Source organism: Rhinoraja longicauda, chromosome 15, assembly GCF_053455715.1.
Source record: "Rhinoraja longicauda isolate Sanriku21f chromosome 15, sRhiLon1.1, whole genome shotgun sequence".
Lineage (NCBI taxonomy): Eukaryota > Metazoa > Chordata > Chondrichthyes > Rajiformes > Arhynchobatidae > Rhinoraja > Rhinoraja longicauda.
This window is the reverse complement of record NC_135967.1, coordinates 12713671-12727767: the sequence shown is the minus strand read 5'-3', so window position 1 is coordinate 12727767 and position 14097 is coordinate 12713671. Positions and strand designations below refer to the sequence as shown.

General features: G+C 46.9%; 1 protein-coding gene across 2 annotated transcripts in view; it reads left to right on the top strand.

Moving 5' to 3' along the window:
• Nucleotides 1-14097, top strand: part of aff2 (AF4/FMR2 family, member 2) — a 463349-nt gene that overhangs the window by 409662 nt on the left and 39590 nt on the right. For both annotated transcript variants that reach the window (XM_078412201.1, XM_078412200.1), the window contains exons 10-12: nucleotides 7926-8088; nucleotides 9753-10784; nucleotides 13173-13297. In XM_078412201.1, the coding sequence (XP_078268327.1) occupies nucleotides 7926-8088; nucleotides 9753-10784; nucleotides 13173-13297 (1320 nt within the window). The remainder of the gene's footprint in view (nucleotides 1-7925; nucleotides 8089-9752; nucleotides 10785-13172; nucleotides 13298-14097) is intronic.

Here is a 14097-nt window from a genome sequence, read left to right as displayed (position 1 = left end):
AATCTGTGATCAGTGGCTCCTTGGTGAGGTTTCTAAATATACTTATCTTTCCACCATATGGACTGACGAACTGAGGATCTTGTGTTAGGTTTAAGAATACAGGAGGGGATTAGAGTTTAAGGTATAGGCTTATTAATGTTATGGAACGGTGATGCAGAAAAAAATGCACCAGAGAATATATCTTCCTGTCCATTTGCTCTTTTCCTTAATAATCAAAACAATGTGTGCATTAAAATGATTTTAAATGAATGTGCCAAGTGTAAATTACCATTGCTGATTATGTTTTGGTTTAGGTTGATTATTCATACCTGTACTGAGTGAGGTACAGTGAAAAGCTTTGTTGTGCCTGCTACCAATCAGATCAAACAATACTATACCGAAATACAATCAAGTCAAATTCAAGTACAATACGTAGAGCAAAGGGGAAGATACAGAGTGCAGAACATAGTTCCTGGCATTGTGGTGTAACAGTTCCAGTGAAAAAGTGCAATGCCCACAATAGGGTAGGTTGGGGAATCGGATTGTGCCCTAGCTTATGGAAGGACTGTTCAGAAGTCTTATGTCAGAGGGGAGAAAGCTATTCCAGACGAGTGGTTTAAGGTAAAGCTTTCTCCAGCGACTGGAACTGGGCACAATACTTAAAGTGTGGTCTCACCATTGTTTAGTAAAGTTGCAACGTAATTGCCCAACTTTTAGATTCACAAAGATCTCCGATAAGTGTAATAATTATTCCTGTAAGCAATTTTCAGCTCACGATCTGATTGGGAAGCAAATAATCTGCTGGAGGAAGAAGGGCCTTAAACCGAAACGTCACCTATTCCTTTTTTCCAGGGATGCTGCCTGACCTGCTGAGTTACTCCAGCATTTTGCGTCAATCTTTGGTGAAAACCTACACAATCAGCTGGAGGAACTGAGCGGGTCGAGCAGCATCTGTGGAGGGAAAGGGATTGGTGAGGTTTCAGGCAACTATGGAGCTGGACCCCGAAAGCCCTCTGCACATCAATGTTGAGTGTCTTGCCATCAACCGTGTACCTTCCCCTTACATTCAACCCCCCAAAAGTGCGACCCTATACACTTCTGTCTAAGGATTCATTGTGAGGTATTTTCGTCCAGCTTATGGCCCCTTCTGTGCACCAGCCTACCTTGTTAACAACCACACATTCGGATGAATCCTTGGACTGGAAAAAAATAAAGATGAACCCAGGCAAGCATTCATAATGACGGGCTCCCACGATGGAAGGATAATCTAACAACGTCCAATGATCCAAGAGTACCAGATGCTGCTGGGAATTTGGGGTTAGCACACCTGAAATAAAGCTGATCTAATGATGCAGCAGTCAAATGGAGTTCCATTGAACTACCGTGCAATGGTCTGTGGTGTTCTGTTCCAACCTTGCACTCCACTCTTGTGTTCAATTCCCAGTTCTGCTCATCACTGCTGCAGGCTTGTCAATCAACGAAGCCCGAGCTCTTGATGCTGTTTGTCATTCTCCCAGGACATTGCACCATCTCCGTGCGGAAAGAATCAGTCGCAATCACTTCATCGGTTTTTTTCCCCCCGACCTTGATAAGATAAGCCCTGTTCCAGAGCTTTGCTCACTTTCGACAAAGCTCCGACAGATCTTCTGCGCTGTGCAGAAAGGGATTCTTTCTTTCTCCACAATAATCTTCTTTTCAAACTGTTTACATGAGGATATAACTTAATGCAATTACACGCCTCAGTCCAAAGGCAGAGTGAGAAGCCAGCTGTTTCTTGACTGAATACATATGTTCGGCGTAGGCAGCAATGAAGTTGTTCCTTCACACTCCAGCGCCTGATGCATCAGTCAAAGTTTACCTCAGCCTTTCAACAGCAGCTTAGACCCTGTGTTGTGGTCTCCATTCTCAGTCACCCTACTTGCAATGGAATGCCTTAACATTTGTGCCTTGAGGTGGACACCAACTCTTGATTGAGACTTAACTCAATGATTCAATTATACTTTATTGTCACATGTACCTGGGTACGGTGAAATGCTTTGTTTTGCATACAACCCGGTAAAATCGTACAGCAAACCTCACCTCGGCAGTACACAAGACTCGCCACGTTTCCGGCGCCGACCAAGATGATTAGTACGGGTGTCGGGGGTTACGGGGAGAGGCAGGAGAAGGGGCCTGAGAGGGAAAGATGGATTAGCCATGATTGGATGGTAGAGTAGACGGTGAGCCGAATGGCCTAATTCTGGTGATGGTACTCCCATCATACCACACGGACACTAATGCCCCAAGGAGCTGAACGCAGCAGCAATGAGAGATCAGGACAGCGTGGAACTTGAGGATGAACCTGAAGGAGGTGATGTTTTAGAAGGATGAGAGGGGATCTTATCGAAACGTATAAGATCATTAAGGGGTTGGACACATTAGAGGCAGGAAACATGTTCCCAATGTTGGGGGAGTCCAGAACAAGGGGCCACAGTTTAAGAATAAGGGGCCGGCCATTTAGAACTGAGATGAGGAAAAACTTTTTCAGTCAGAGAGTTGTGAATCTGTGGAATTCTCTGCCTCAGAGGGCAGTGGAGGCCAATTCTCTGAATGCATTCAAGAGAGAGCTGGATAGAGCTCTTAGGGATAGCGGAGTCAGGGGGTATCGAGAGAAGGCAGGAACGGGGTACTGATTGAGAATGATCAACCATGATCACATTGAATGGCGGTGCTGGCACGAAGGGCCGAATGGCCTCCTCCTGCACCTATTGTCTATTGTTTTGTTCTGCCTCTCCTCTCTTCCAACTTTCTGTCTCTCCTCCATCACTTTGTGCTTTTTTTTTTGCTAAATGATAATCTATCTTGGAAAGTAAATGAAGGGATCAAAATGGATATATATTCCTCTCAGTCAGGAAATAAAAATCTCTTTCAACCTTTCAATGGCTGAGCAATTATGTGGAACATTAAACAGAGAGGCCTTCTCACAGGGGAGAGGGGCTTAGAAATCTCCCAACACTCTTTCAAAGATGACCTGGGGAGCTCCAACTAACGCTCCTGTCAATTTTGTGACCATCAGAGGCTTTCGGATAGGCACGTGGATATGCACGGCGTGGAGGGATATGTATCACGTGTAGGCACTGGAGATTATTTTATAACTCGACATCATGTTCGGCGGAGAGAGGTGGACCGAAGGACCTGTTCCTGTGCCGTAGAGATGCAGCGTGGAAACAGGCCCTTCGGCCCACCAAGTCCACGCCAATCAGCGATCACCCCGTACCCTGACACTATCTTACACACTTTGGATAATTTACAATTTTACCAAAGCCAATTAACCCTACAAACATGTACGTCTTTGGAGTGTGGGAGGAAACCGGAGCACCCAGAGAAAACCCACACAGTCAGATGGAGAACACACAAACTCCATACAGACGGCACCCATAGTCAGGATCGAACCCAGGTCTCTGACGCTGTCAGGCAGCAACTGCTCGCTGTGCCACTGTGCCACCCTACTGTTTTATGGTCTTTCTGTTTTTTATCATTGGGACAGATTGGAATATTTGTGGGAGCGTACATTATGCATGCTTGCTGCCATATTTCCTACATGAACACATAATTGGCTGCAAGCTGCTTTGGAATATCCCAAGGGCATTTTCGTTTCTCACAAGATCGTAAGACATAGGAGCAGAATTGGACCACACAGCCCATGGCTGATCTGTTTTTCCCTCTTAACTCCATTCTCCTGCCTTGCCCCATAACCTTTGACACCCTTACTAATCAAGAACCTATAAATCTCCACTTTAAAAATAACCAATGACTTATCCCCACCACCATCTGCACCAATGAATTCCACAGATTCCCCATCCTCTGGCTAAAGAAACTCCTCCTCATTTCCATTCTAAAGGTATACCCTTTTATTCTGAGGCTGTGCCCTCTGGTCCAAGACTCTCCTACTTCTGGAAACAACCTCTCCACATCCACTCTATTTTGGCCTTCTGTTTGTCATTTTTCTTTATTAAGACACCCATGAAGCCCCTTGGGACATTATAATTGCTACTTTAAAGGCATTCTATGAATGGAAAGTTATGTTAAAAGTGTTTGATCAAACTAGAAATATGGGGCTAACTGCTCAAAGATTATGTTGGGGTCTCTTCAGTTTCTTCCCAGATGTTATCAGGCAAAACTATCCTTTCAGGAACTAGACAATAGACAATAGACAATAGGTGCAGGAGTAGGACATTCAGCCCTTCGAGCCAGCACCACCATTCAATGTTATCATGGCTGATCATTCTCAATCAGTACCCCGTTCTTGCCTTCTCCCCATACCCCCTGACTCCGCTATCCTTAAGAGCTCTACCTAGCTCTCACTTGAATGCATTCAGAGACTTGGCCTCCACTGCCTTCTAGAGAGTGGTCCTGACCTACCATCTACCTCATCGGAGACCCTCGGACTATCCTTAATCGGAGTTTACAGGACTTTACTGACACTAAAAGTTGTTCCCTTTATCCTGCATCTGCACACTGTGGAATGCTTGATTGGAATCATGTACAGAAATTCCGCTGGCTGGACAGCACATAACAAAAAAGCTTTTCACTGTACCTCGGTACACGTGACAATGAACTAAACTGAACTAAACAAAAGAACTAAAAATAAATAAACAGGCCCTTCGGCCCAACGAGTCTGTGCTGACAAGCAATCACCCCATACACTAACACTATCCTACACAAACCTACAAATCACATGCGTTGTGATTTGTAGGTCTGGTAAAATTCTACATTGTCCCCACTGGGGACAATTTTACCGAACCTACATATCACAAGGCATGCGATTTGCCAATTTTTGAGACCCTCCTCAGATTTCAGCCTTGATCTCCTCCCATCACGTAGATGGTGGCTTTTGATGTGCGTCTTATTTTCAAATTCACACGCAAGGTTGTGGTTTGGCAAAGCCTGGCGAACGCGGGTCCACTTTACCAGCGGGTATGTGAAAGGAGAGAGGTCCTAAGTGAATTAGAATGGCTTTAAACCAAAGTAATCGATCAAATAAATTCTGACCACTTTAATTGGTTTCACTAAATTTAATTGGTCGTAATTTTGCGATGATACGTTTGATTTAGCTGACGACACTGTCTCTCTGAGGAATATCATGACATTATAGCACAGCCATAACAGTTGATTTTACACAATTACTGCGCAGGCAAGCAATAATTTAATATATTAAGAAGTTTAATGATTTTTAAGGCAAGTCGTTGCACATTATGATCTCTGAAAGTGCTGAAATTATTCTTCAAGGCAATTTATCACAAGATTATAGTAAATGATGTGTTGAAGATCATTTAATAACAGCATAGTTGTGCTGAAGTGGTTGTACAGAAAACATGGACAATATGGATCACTCCCTTTGATTCCCAGTTTAGTTTAGTTTGGTTTAGAGATACAGCGAGGAAACAGGCCCTTCGGCCCACCGAGTCTGCGCCAACCAGTGATCCCCATTCACTAACGCTATCCTACACACAATTAACCATTTACAATCTTTACCGAAGCCAATTAGGCTACAAACCTGCACGAGTCTGGAATTCCGGAGGATACCGGAGCACCAGGGGAAAACCCATGCGGTCATAGAAAATAGTGCCATATAAAATAGGTGCAGGAGGAGGCCATTCGGCCCCATCGAGCCAGCACCGTCATTCAAGCTGATCATCCACAACCAGTAGCCCATTCCTGCCTTCTTGATTCTGCTAGCCCAAAGAGCTCTATCTAACTCTCTTTTGAATGCATCCAGTGAATTGGCTTCCACTGCCTTCTGAGGCATTTAACTACTAATGTAGTACCCAAGTTGAATTAATGAGCCTATATAACTTCCTATTTCTGACACAATCCTTCTTAAATATAAATTAGGCATCAATACATCTTCTTTTACAAACATAACAAATTCCTTGGTTCCCTTGATTCCAAACACAAAATAATGGAACAGACCTTGTACCTGGTTTATTCAGGACCATTTCCCCAACTGCTTCTCCAAGACATTCAGATAAAGGTGTAGATAAGAGTCCAGTAACTCACGTGATCATGTGATATGCCTGTCTGTTTGTTGGATGTGTAGAACAGTCTTTGTTCCAGGCTTATTCAAGGCATATTCAGGACCATGCCCTCAATTCATTCTCCAATACATTCACATCTTGAAAGTTTCATCATTTTTACTGTCAGTTTACGTGGTCCCTCTCAGTCACTTTCCTATCTAGATCTCTCATGTGTATGTTTACAACAGCAAGCTCATTATCAGGCTTATCCTAAACTGTATCAAAGTAGTAATAATGACAACGTCTCTTCTAAATTCAGAAACCATTTACACAGTTCTAATTCCACAACTATTATTACAAACTAGACCAAGTGGACCCGTTGGGCCCAAACCGCTCCTGCATTGGTGCAGCGCCTGCTCTTCCCCTCTCCCCCTCCCCTCTCCTCCTCCCCCCTCCCCCCTCCCCCCCTTCCCCCCTCCCTCCCCTTCCTCCTCTCACCCTCCCCCCCTCCCTCCCCATCCCCTCCCCTTCCCCTCCCCCCCACTCGATCCCCCTCAACCCCCCTTATCCTCCCTCCTCCTCCCTCCTCCCCCCTCCCTCCCTTCCTCCCTCCCCCTCTCTCCCTAGCAGATAGATTTAAACTTTAAAATGTGAGCAACTTTTAAAATATAACACCGATTTCAATGAAACCTCTTCCATTAGCACCAAAGGGATGACAGTGAGTAAGGTGGGCCTAAAATTGTCGTGCTGCAGTGTACCGTTTTGGCTGTAGTTCAGGAACAAAAACAAACAAACGGAGGTTTTAGTATATAGATGCAAGAGAAACAACAGATTATAATCTTTACCTATTTCGTGCTCATGTCGTGTCATTGTGATATCAGGAGCATATCCGGTTTGATTGGAAATTCTGGTATCTCTAGTACCCGTCCGATTACTAAAGTGACCATATCTGGGGTAGATCGAAGAAAATCCACTGCTTCTGCGTGACTCATACAGGTGATGTCAACGCCATTCACCAATATGAGCCTGCCGGTTACGGGGAAAACATACAAACTCCACACAGACAACACGTAGTCAGGATCAAACCCTGGTGTCTGACAACTCTGCCACTGTGCCACCCAGTTTAGTTTAGAGATACAGCAAAGAAACAGGACCTTTCGGCCCACAGTGTCCACGACGACCAATGATCACCCAGTTTATTCTTGTTTTATGTTAACCCACTTTTGCATCCATTCCCCTCACCCTCGGGACAATTTATAGAGGGCCAATTAACCTACAGACCTGAACCTATTTGCGATGTAGCAGGAAACCGGAGCACCTGGTGGAAACGTACACAGGGAGAACGTACAAACTCAACACGCAGGTCAGGATCCTGAGGTCAGGATCGAACCCAGGTCTCCGGTGCTGTGAGGCAGCAGCTCTATCTCTGTAATTGGGAAAAGCTGAGTGATAGAACTGCTTAAAGGAAAAACTTACGATAGACACAAAATGCTGGAGTATCAGTGGGACAGGCAGCATCTCTGGAGAGAAGGAATGGGTGACGTTTTGGGTCAAGACCCTTCTTCAGACATTTGGGTGACATTTTGGGTTTAGATGCTTCTTAGAGGAAACATTTGTTTTGTTAAGGGCGGCACAGTGACACACCGGTACAGTTGCTGCCTAAGAGTGCCAGAGACCCGGGTTCGATCCTGACTACGGGTGCTGTCTGCACTGACCTAATCCAATTTTACTCTCTCCATCTCCTAACATATACATTGTCGAACCTCATCTACTGCATCCAGTGTACCTGACGTGGCCTCCTGTACATTGGCGAGATCAGCTACACCCCTCATGAGATGATCCATCCGATTTGCCCCGCAGGTCCTCGGCTGATGTCAGGGGGTACTGACTGGATGGCCTGTGCCTTGTTGAACCGTTAAACCCAGCTAACTCTCCCCTTCCTCCTGACAGCAACAGCGCTCTGCAGAACACCCACGGAGCCGCCTCCGGCCATTCCAGCGGAGGATGCAGCAGCTCGAGCGAGTCTGGGAGCAGTTCGGAGTCGGACTCAGACAGCGAGAGCAGTTCCAGTGACAGTGAATGCAACGAGGCGTCCCGCACCGCAACACCAGAGGTAGGCGATTGGGTAGCATGCGCCACGTGCTGGTGCAATGCAGGCCCGATCAGGGTTATTATTGTCACGTATACCGAGGTACAGGGAGAGGCTTTGTTGTGCAGATCACATTACATAATACTTTCATATTAATATTAATGTAATTTATTCACAAAATGCTGGAGTAACTCAGCAGGTCAGGCAGCATCTCGGGAGAGAAGGAATGGGTGACGTTTCGGGTCGAGACCCTTCTTCAGACTGATGTCAGGGGGGCGGGACAAAGGAAGGATATAGGTGGAGACAGGAAGATAGAGGGAGATCTGGGAAGGAGGAGGGGAAGAGAGGGACAGAGGAACTATCTAAAGTTGAGAGAACTTTAATGTAATAATCAGATCACATAATACTGTACATAAATACACTCAAGTCAAACAAGTGCAATAGGTAGGGCAAAGGGGAATTTACAGAGTGCAGAATATAGTTCTCAGCATTGTAGCACATTAAAGAGAGACGCAAAGTGCTGAAGTAACTCAGCAGGTCAGGCAGCATCTCGGGAGAAAAATTACATACCGCTGCGTCATCTTCCCCACCTAATGGTTCAATGGTTTCTTTATTATCACATGTACCAAGGTACAGTGAGATTTGTTTTTTGCCTACAGATCAGTAAGATTGGTACCTTGCATAAGTACAATCCCCAGTTAGGTACATAATGCATAGAAACAGCCCACTGGGTCCATATGCAAGAGCCACCAGGTTTTGGCACCTTCTCACAGTCCCGATAGCGGGTGGCCTTAAAGGCACATTGAGGCCGTCACCTCCATCCGCTCATCCCACGAACCGTCATCCTTCATCTTGAGGTCTCTAATTGATAGAATGACTTAGTGACCTGTGGGGCGGCACAGTAGCGCAGCGGTAGAGTTGCTGCCTTACAGCGCCAGAGACCCGGGTTCGATCCTGACTATGGATCTGTCCGTACGCAGTTTGTACGTTCTCCCCTCCCCGCGTGGGTTTTCTACGGGTGCTCCAGTTTCCTCCCACACTCCAAAGATGTGCAGCTTTGTAGGTTAATTGGCTTGGTATAAATGTAAATTGTCCCTAGTGTGTGTAGGATAGTGTTAATGTGCGGGGATCGCTGGTCAGTGCGGACTCGGTGGGCCCAAGGGCCTGTTTACGCAATGTATCTCCCAACCCCTAAACTAAATGGGAGGTTGTTGTTCAGCATGGACTCAGAGGGCCAATGGGCCTGTTTCCATGCTGAATCTTTCAATCAATCAATCAATTCAACTGTGAATAATTGCCGTGGAGTTGAGATGGAGAGGACTTTTAATGCCCGCTTCATAATGCTGGATCTGGAGTCACTTACTGGAGTCACATTGCCATCCCTGAAGGGAATTAAATACTACTTCAAGTTTCATGTAGTTTTCAATTTCCGCTTTCACTGTTGAATAAAGGATGATTATGTTTGGAGTTTGTAAACGTGTTAATTTTATAGCCTAAAAATGCTTCATTGAAAGAACCACATTCTAACACAATGGGTGATTGGTGGTTAGTGTGGACTCGGTGGACCAAAGGGCCTGATTCCATGCTGCGTCACTGAACTAAACTGAACTAAATTGCCTGCAGTTGGCCCGTATCCCTCTGAACCTTTCCTGTCCATGTGAAGTGACGATTTATTTTCTGTCTCCTAGCCTGAACCACCGTCAACCAACAAGTGGCAGCTGGACAAATGGCTGAACAAAGTCACGTCGCACAGCAAGACCATTGTCAACAACCAAGCCGACTGCGATGAGCTGAGCGACCCGCTGTCCCAGAGCAACCAAGAGATTGACGCGCAGATCAAAGGGAAGCAGATCCTTCCGCTGCCTCAGGCAGATTCCAAAGATCGGGTCCTACCTGGGCCCGTCAGGGAGAAAGCCAAACCAAGGTCCACTCAGAAAGTGGCGGAAGGGAAGCCCGCGAAGCAGAAGTCCCCCGTGCACACTGAGCCTGCTCCGTCGAGGAGGACCACGGGCAAGTCGCAGCCCAGGAAGGTGGAACGGACTCCGAGCGTCGAGGAACATGCCTGGCTTCGCCCCGGTAATCCCAGCAGTACCCCCAAAGACAGGGATGGGCGAGGAAGCTCGGCCGACCAACCCAAGGCCAAGGGGAAAGCGGGCAGTTGCAAGGCAGGGGCCAGGAAGGAGCCACGGAGCGTCGCCACAGCGACGGCAGCCGCACCGGCCCCCATGGAGAAGAGGAAGCACCGCGTGCCTGGTAAGATTGTGCCTAAGTCGAGGGAGTTTGTGGAGACGGACTCGTCAGACTCTCACACGGACCACGAGGAGGTGGCAGCGGTGGCGGCGGCTAAAGCCGTAGCCCCTCCCGCCGTGACCAGCACCTCGGTGAAACCCAAGGACTGCGTGGGCGTGACGGTTTGCCCCAACGTTTGCCCCATGGACTGCCCCGCCCTGGACAAAGGGCCCATCGATTTGGAAGAGCTACCCTTCTCGCCTCTCCCGCTCCCACAGAACGAACCTCTGTCCCCCCTGAGAGACTACGAGGAGATCAAGTCACTTTGGGTGAAATTAGACCTCAGCCTTCTGACCCGGGTCCCAGGACTGGCAGTAGAAGAAAACGTGGTGGGCAAGGCAGACGTTAGACAACCCAACAGTAAACACAACTATCAGTCCCCTTCAACGGTGATGGATAAAAACACTATTAAAACCAAACGAAAACACAAGGTGAGTGACCTGGTTTTGCTCTATTGAGGAACAATAAGGTTGAAAATGGCATTTTAATAAGGTGTGGTTCCTCAGTGGGTATCTTAAGCCCCTGTTCCACTTAGGCGATTTATTTAGGCAACTACAGGCGACTAGGCTGTCACCACACGGTTGCCGGGGTGTCACCTGTACGGTCGCGAGTAATCTCCAAAGAGTCGTCGAGTTTTTCTGGTCAACGCAGGAATTTGAAATGTTTAAACATTTTCGGCGACTGTTGGCTTGACGCCAATGACCGTAGCTTGACGTCTCCTGACGTAATTGCTGTCGTAGGTTGTCGCCAGGTGACGTAGGTTGTCGCCGGTGCTGACTTTGGTGAATTCCATTGGCGACTACCTACGTCAACCGGCGACAGGTATCGACATCAAAACCGGAGGCCAAAATGATGTGAATTGTCTTCAGTTGTCGCCGACACGGTCGTAGCTTGTCGCGGGTAGACGTAGGTTGACTTCAGTTGACGTAGGTGGTCGCCTGCATGGTCGTAGGTTGTCCTAGGCGCGGTCGTAGGTGGACGTCCTAAGTCGCAACGATTGGGTCCCCGGTTGTCGGTAGCTTGTCGTAGCTTGACGTCGACTAGGTGGTAGGTTGTTGTAGCTTGTCGTAGACATTATCATATGGGGGGGTCCAGTCGCTGTTTTTTTGGCGACCTGCTACGACTATGACAGTCGCCTAAAAAATTGCCTAAGTGGGGCAGGCCCCTTCTTGCATTCCAATGGCATGGATAAAGTCTGGAGATGGCATGTAGATCTTTGGGGCGGCACAGTGGTGCAGCAGTAAAGTTACTGCCTTGCAGCATCAGAAACCCGGGTTCGACCCTGACAAAGTTTATTTTTCAAGCATCACCTAAAGCCTACCTGTTTGACTAAGTTTTGGCAAAATCTGTACGTAGTACAATATCAAATTTTGTTCGGCAATCCTTTCCACATGAAAGGTGCTATGTGAATGCAGTCCATCGTACAGACTAGACTCCCCACCATCGACTCCTTCTAACTCACCCTGCTTCAGAAAAGCAGCCAAAATAATCACAGACATTTTTGGGGTGGGACATGGACACAGCGGTAGAGTTACTGCCTCAGAGTGTCAGAGACCCTGATTTAACCCTGACTATGGGTACTATCTGTACGGAGTTTGTACGCTCTGCCTGTGACCAAGTGGATTTACTCCAGTTGCTCCGGTTTCCTCTCACACTCCAAAGACGTCCATGTTGTGGATTAATTGGCTTCGGTAAAAATTGTAAATTGACCCTAGTGTGTAGGATAGTGCTAGTGTACGGGGTGATGGCTGGTCGACACGGACACGGTGTGCTGAAGGGCCTGTTTCCGTGCTGCATCTCTAAAGTTTAAAGTCAGCAAACAGGTGAGGAGGGTTATTTGATAGGCAGATGGTTGGAAAATTGGAGAATTTTACCTAAAATTGGTGAATTTAAAGTTCATACCATTAGTTGCAAGGTGCCCAAGTGGAATATGAGGTGCTGTTCCTCCAGTTTGTGTGTGGCCTCACTCTGACAATGGAGGAGGCACAGGATAGAAAGGTCAATGTAGGAATGGGAAGGCGAGTTACAATGGTTATCAACCGGGCGACCCGGCAGGCCTTGGCGCACTGAGCTAAAGTGCTCGGCGAAACCGTCGCTGAATCTACGCTTCATCTCGCCAATGTACAGGAACGGCAGGAACACCGGTTGCAGTAGATGAGGATAGATGATGAAGTTGTTATTAGATAGAGAGAATAAAATATGTATAAATTAGTAATATTATACATATTATTATACGTATAATAATAATAATACGTATTATTATTACGTATAATAGGTGGTTGATGGTCTTTATTTCTTGGAGTGCAGGAGGACGAGGGGTGATCTTCCAGAGGTGTATAATATCACGAGAGGAATAGGTAGGGTAGATACACAGTCTTTTACCCAGGGTAGGGGAATCAAGAACCTGAGGACATAGGCTTAAGGTGAGGGGGAAGATATTTAATAAGAACGAAGGGGGCAACTTTTCTACACAAAGGATGGTGGGTATATGGAATGAGCTGCTAGAGGAGGTAGTTGAGGCAGGCACTATTACGTTTAAAAAACTTTTAGACAGGTACATGAATAGGATAGGTTTAGAGGGATGTGGGCCAAATCCATGCAGGTGGAACTAGTGTAGATGGGGGATGGGTTGTGCCACAAGACCTGGTTCCGCACTGTATCGCTCTATAACTCTGTTCAGGGTGAACTCGGTGGGCCGAAAGGCCTGTTTCCATGCTGTATCTCTCTGTGACTTGTTGTAAGGCCTTGGCATTGATGTAAGGGAATGCTAGGAATGCCAGGAGGGTGATCCTGTAATGATGCCATGTACCTTCCCACAGATGGAGAACACAGAAGGTCTGTGCGAACTCAAGAAGCAACACATAGAGAAGGAACCCACGGCACCAATGCTTCTCCCCGCCAGCTGCTCGGCAAGTTCCAGCCACAAGGTCCTGAGCAGTAAAGAGTAAGCAACCTTCGAATTTATAACCATTTTTGCCCACTCTATAAACGTCGCATGTACGTTCAAGATCTCACCTGACCACACAACAGGGGATGGCATTGGCTTCCCATTGCTTGTTACTTTAGCTTTCAGTCCTGGTCCACCCTGTTCTCTCTGTGGCCTCCTGCACTGTTCAACTAAACCATGCGGCACAGTGGCGCAGGTGACAGAGCCAGGGACCCGGATTCGATCCTGACCTCGGGTGCTGCCTGTGTGGAGTTTGTACGTTCTCCCTGTGACCACGTGGGTTTCCTCCGGGTGTTCCGCTTTCCTCCCACACCCCTAAGACGTGCGGGTTTGTAGGTTAATTGGCCCTCTGTAAATTGACCACGGTGTATAGGGAGTGGATGAGAAAATGGGATAACTACTGTGAACGGGCACGTGGGATAACTCAGTGAACCTCTGGCCTTGGCCCAGAAGGTGAGTCGAATGGGAAACTCACTCCCACCATAGCTAAGTGTGCAGGGAGGTATTTAAGGGGAAATTCAATAAAGATAGGGGGAAACAGAGATGGAAGATTTTGTTGTTGGGGTGAGAGAAAAGGTTTAGGTTTAGGTTTATTATTATCACATGTAACCAGGACCAGTGAAAAGCTTTATCTTGCACGTTGTTCAATCAAATCTGATAATACTATACGTAAATACAATCAAGTACATGGATGGATCAAAGGGGAAGATGTTGAATAGCATTGTAGCGCACCAGTTCCAAAGACAAAGTCCACTGTCCACGATAAAGCATAGTTTAGCTACAGCCTGGAAATGGGC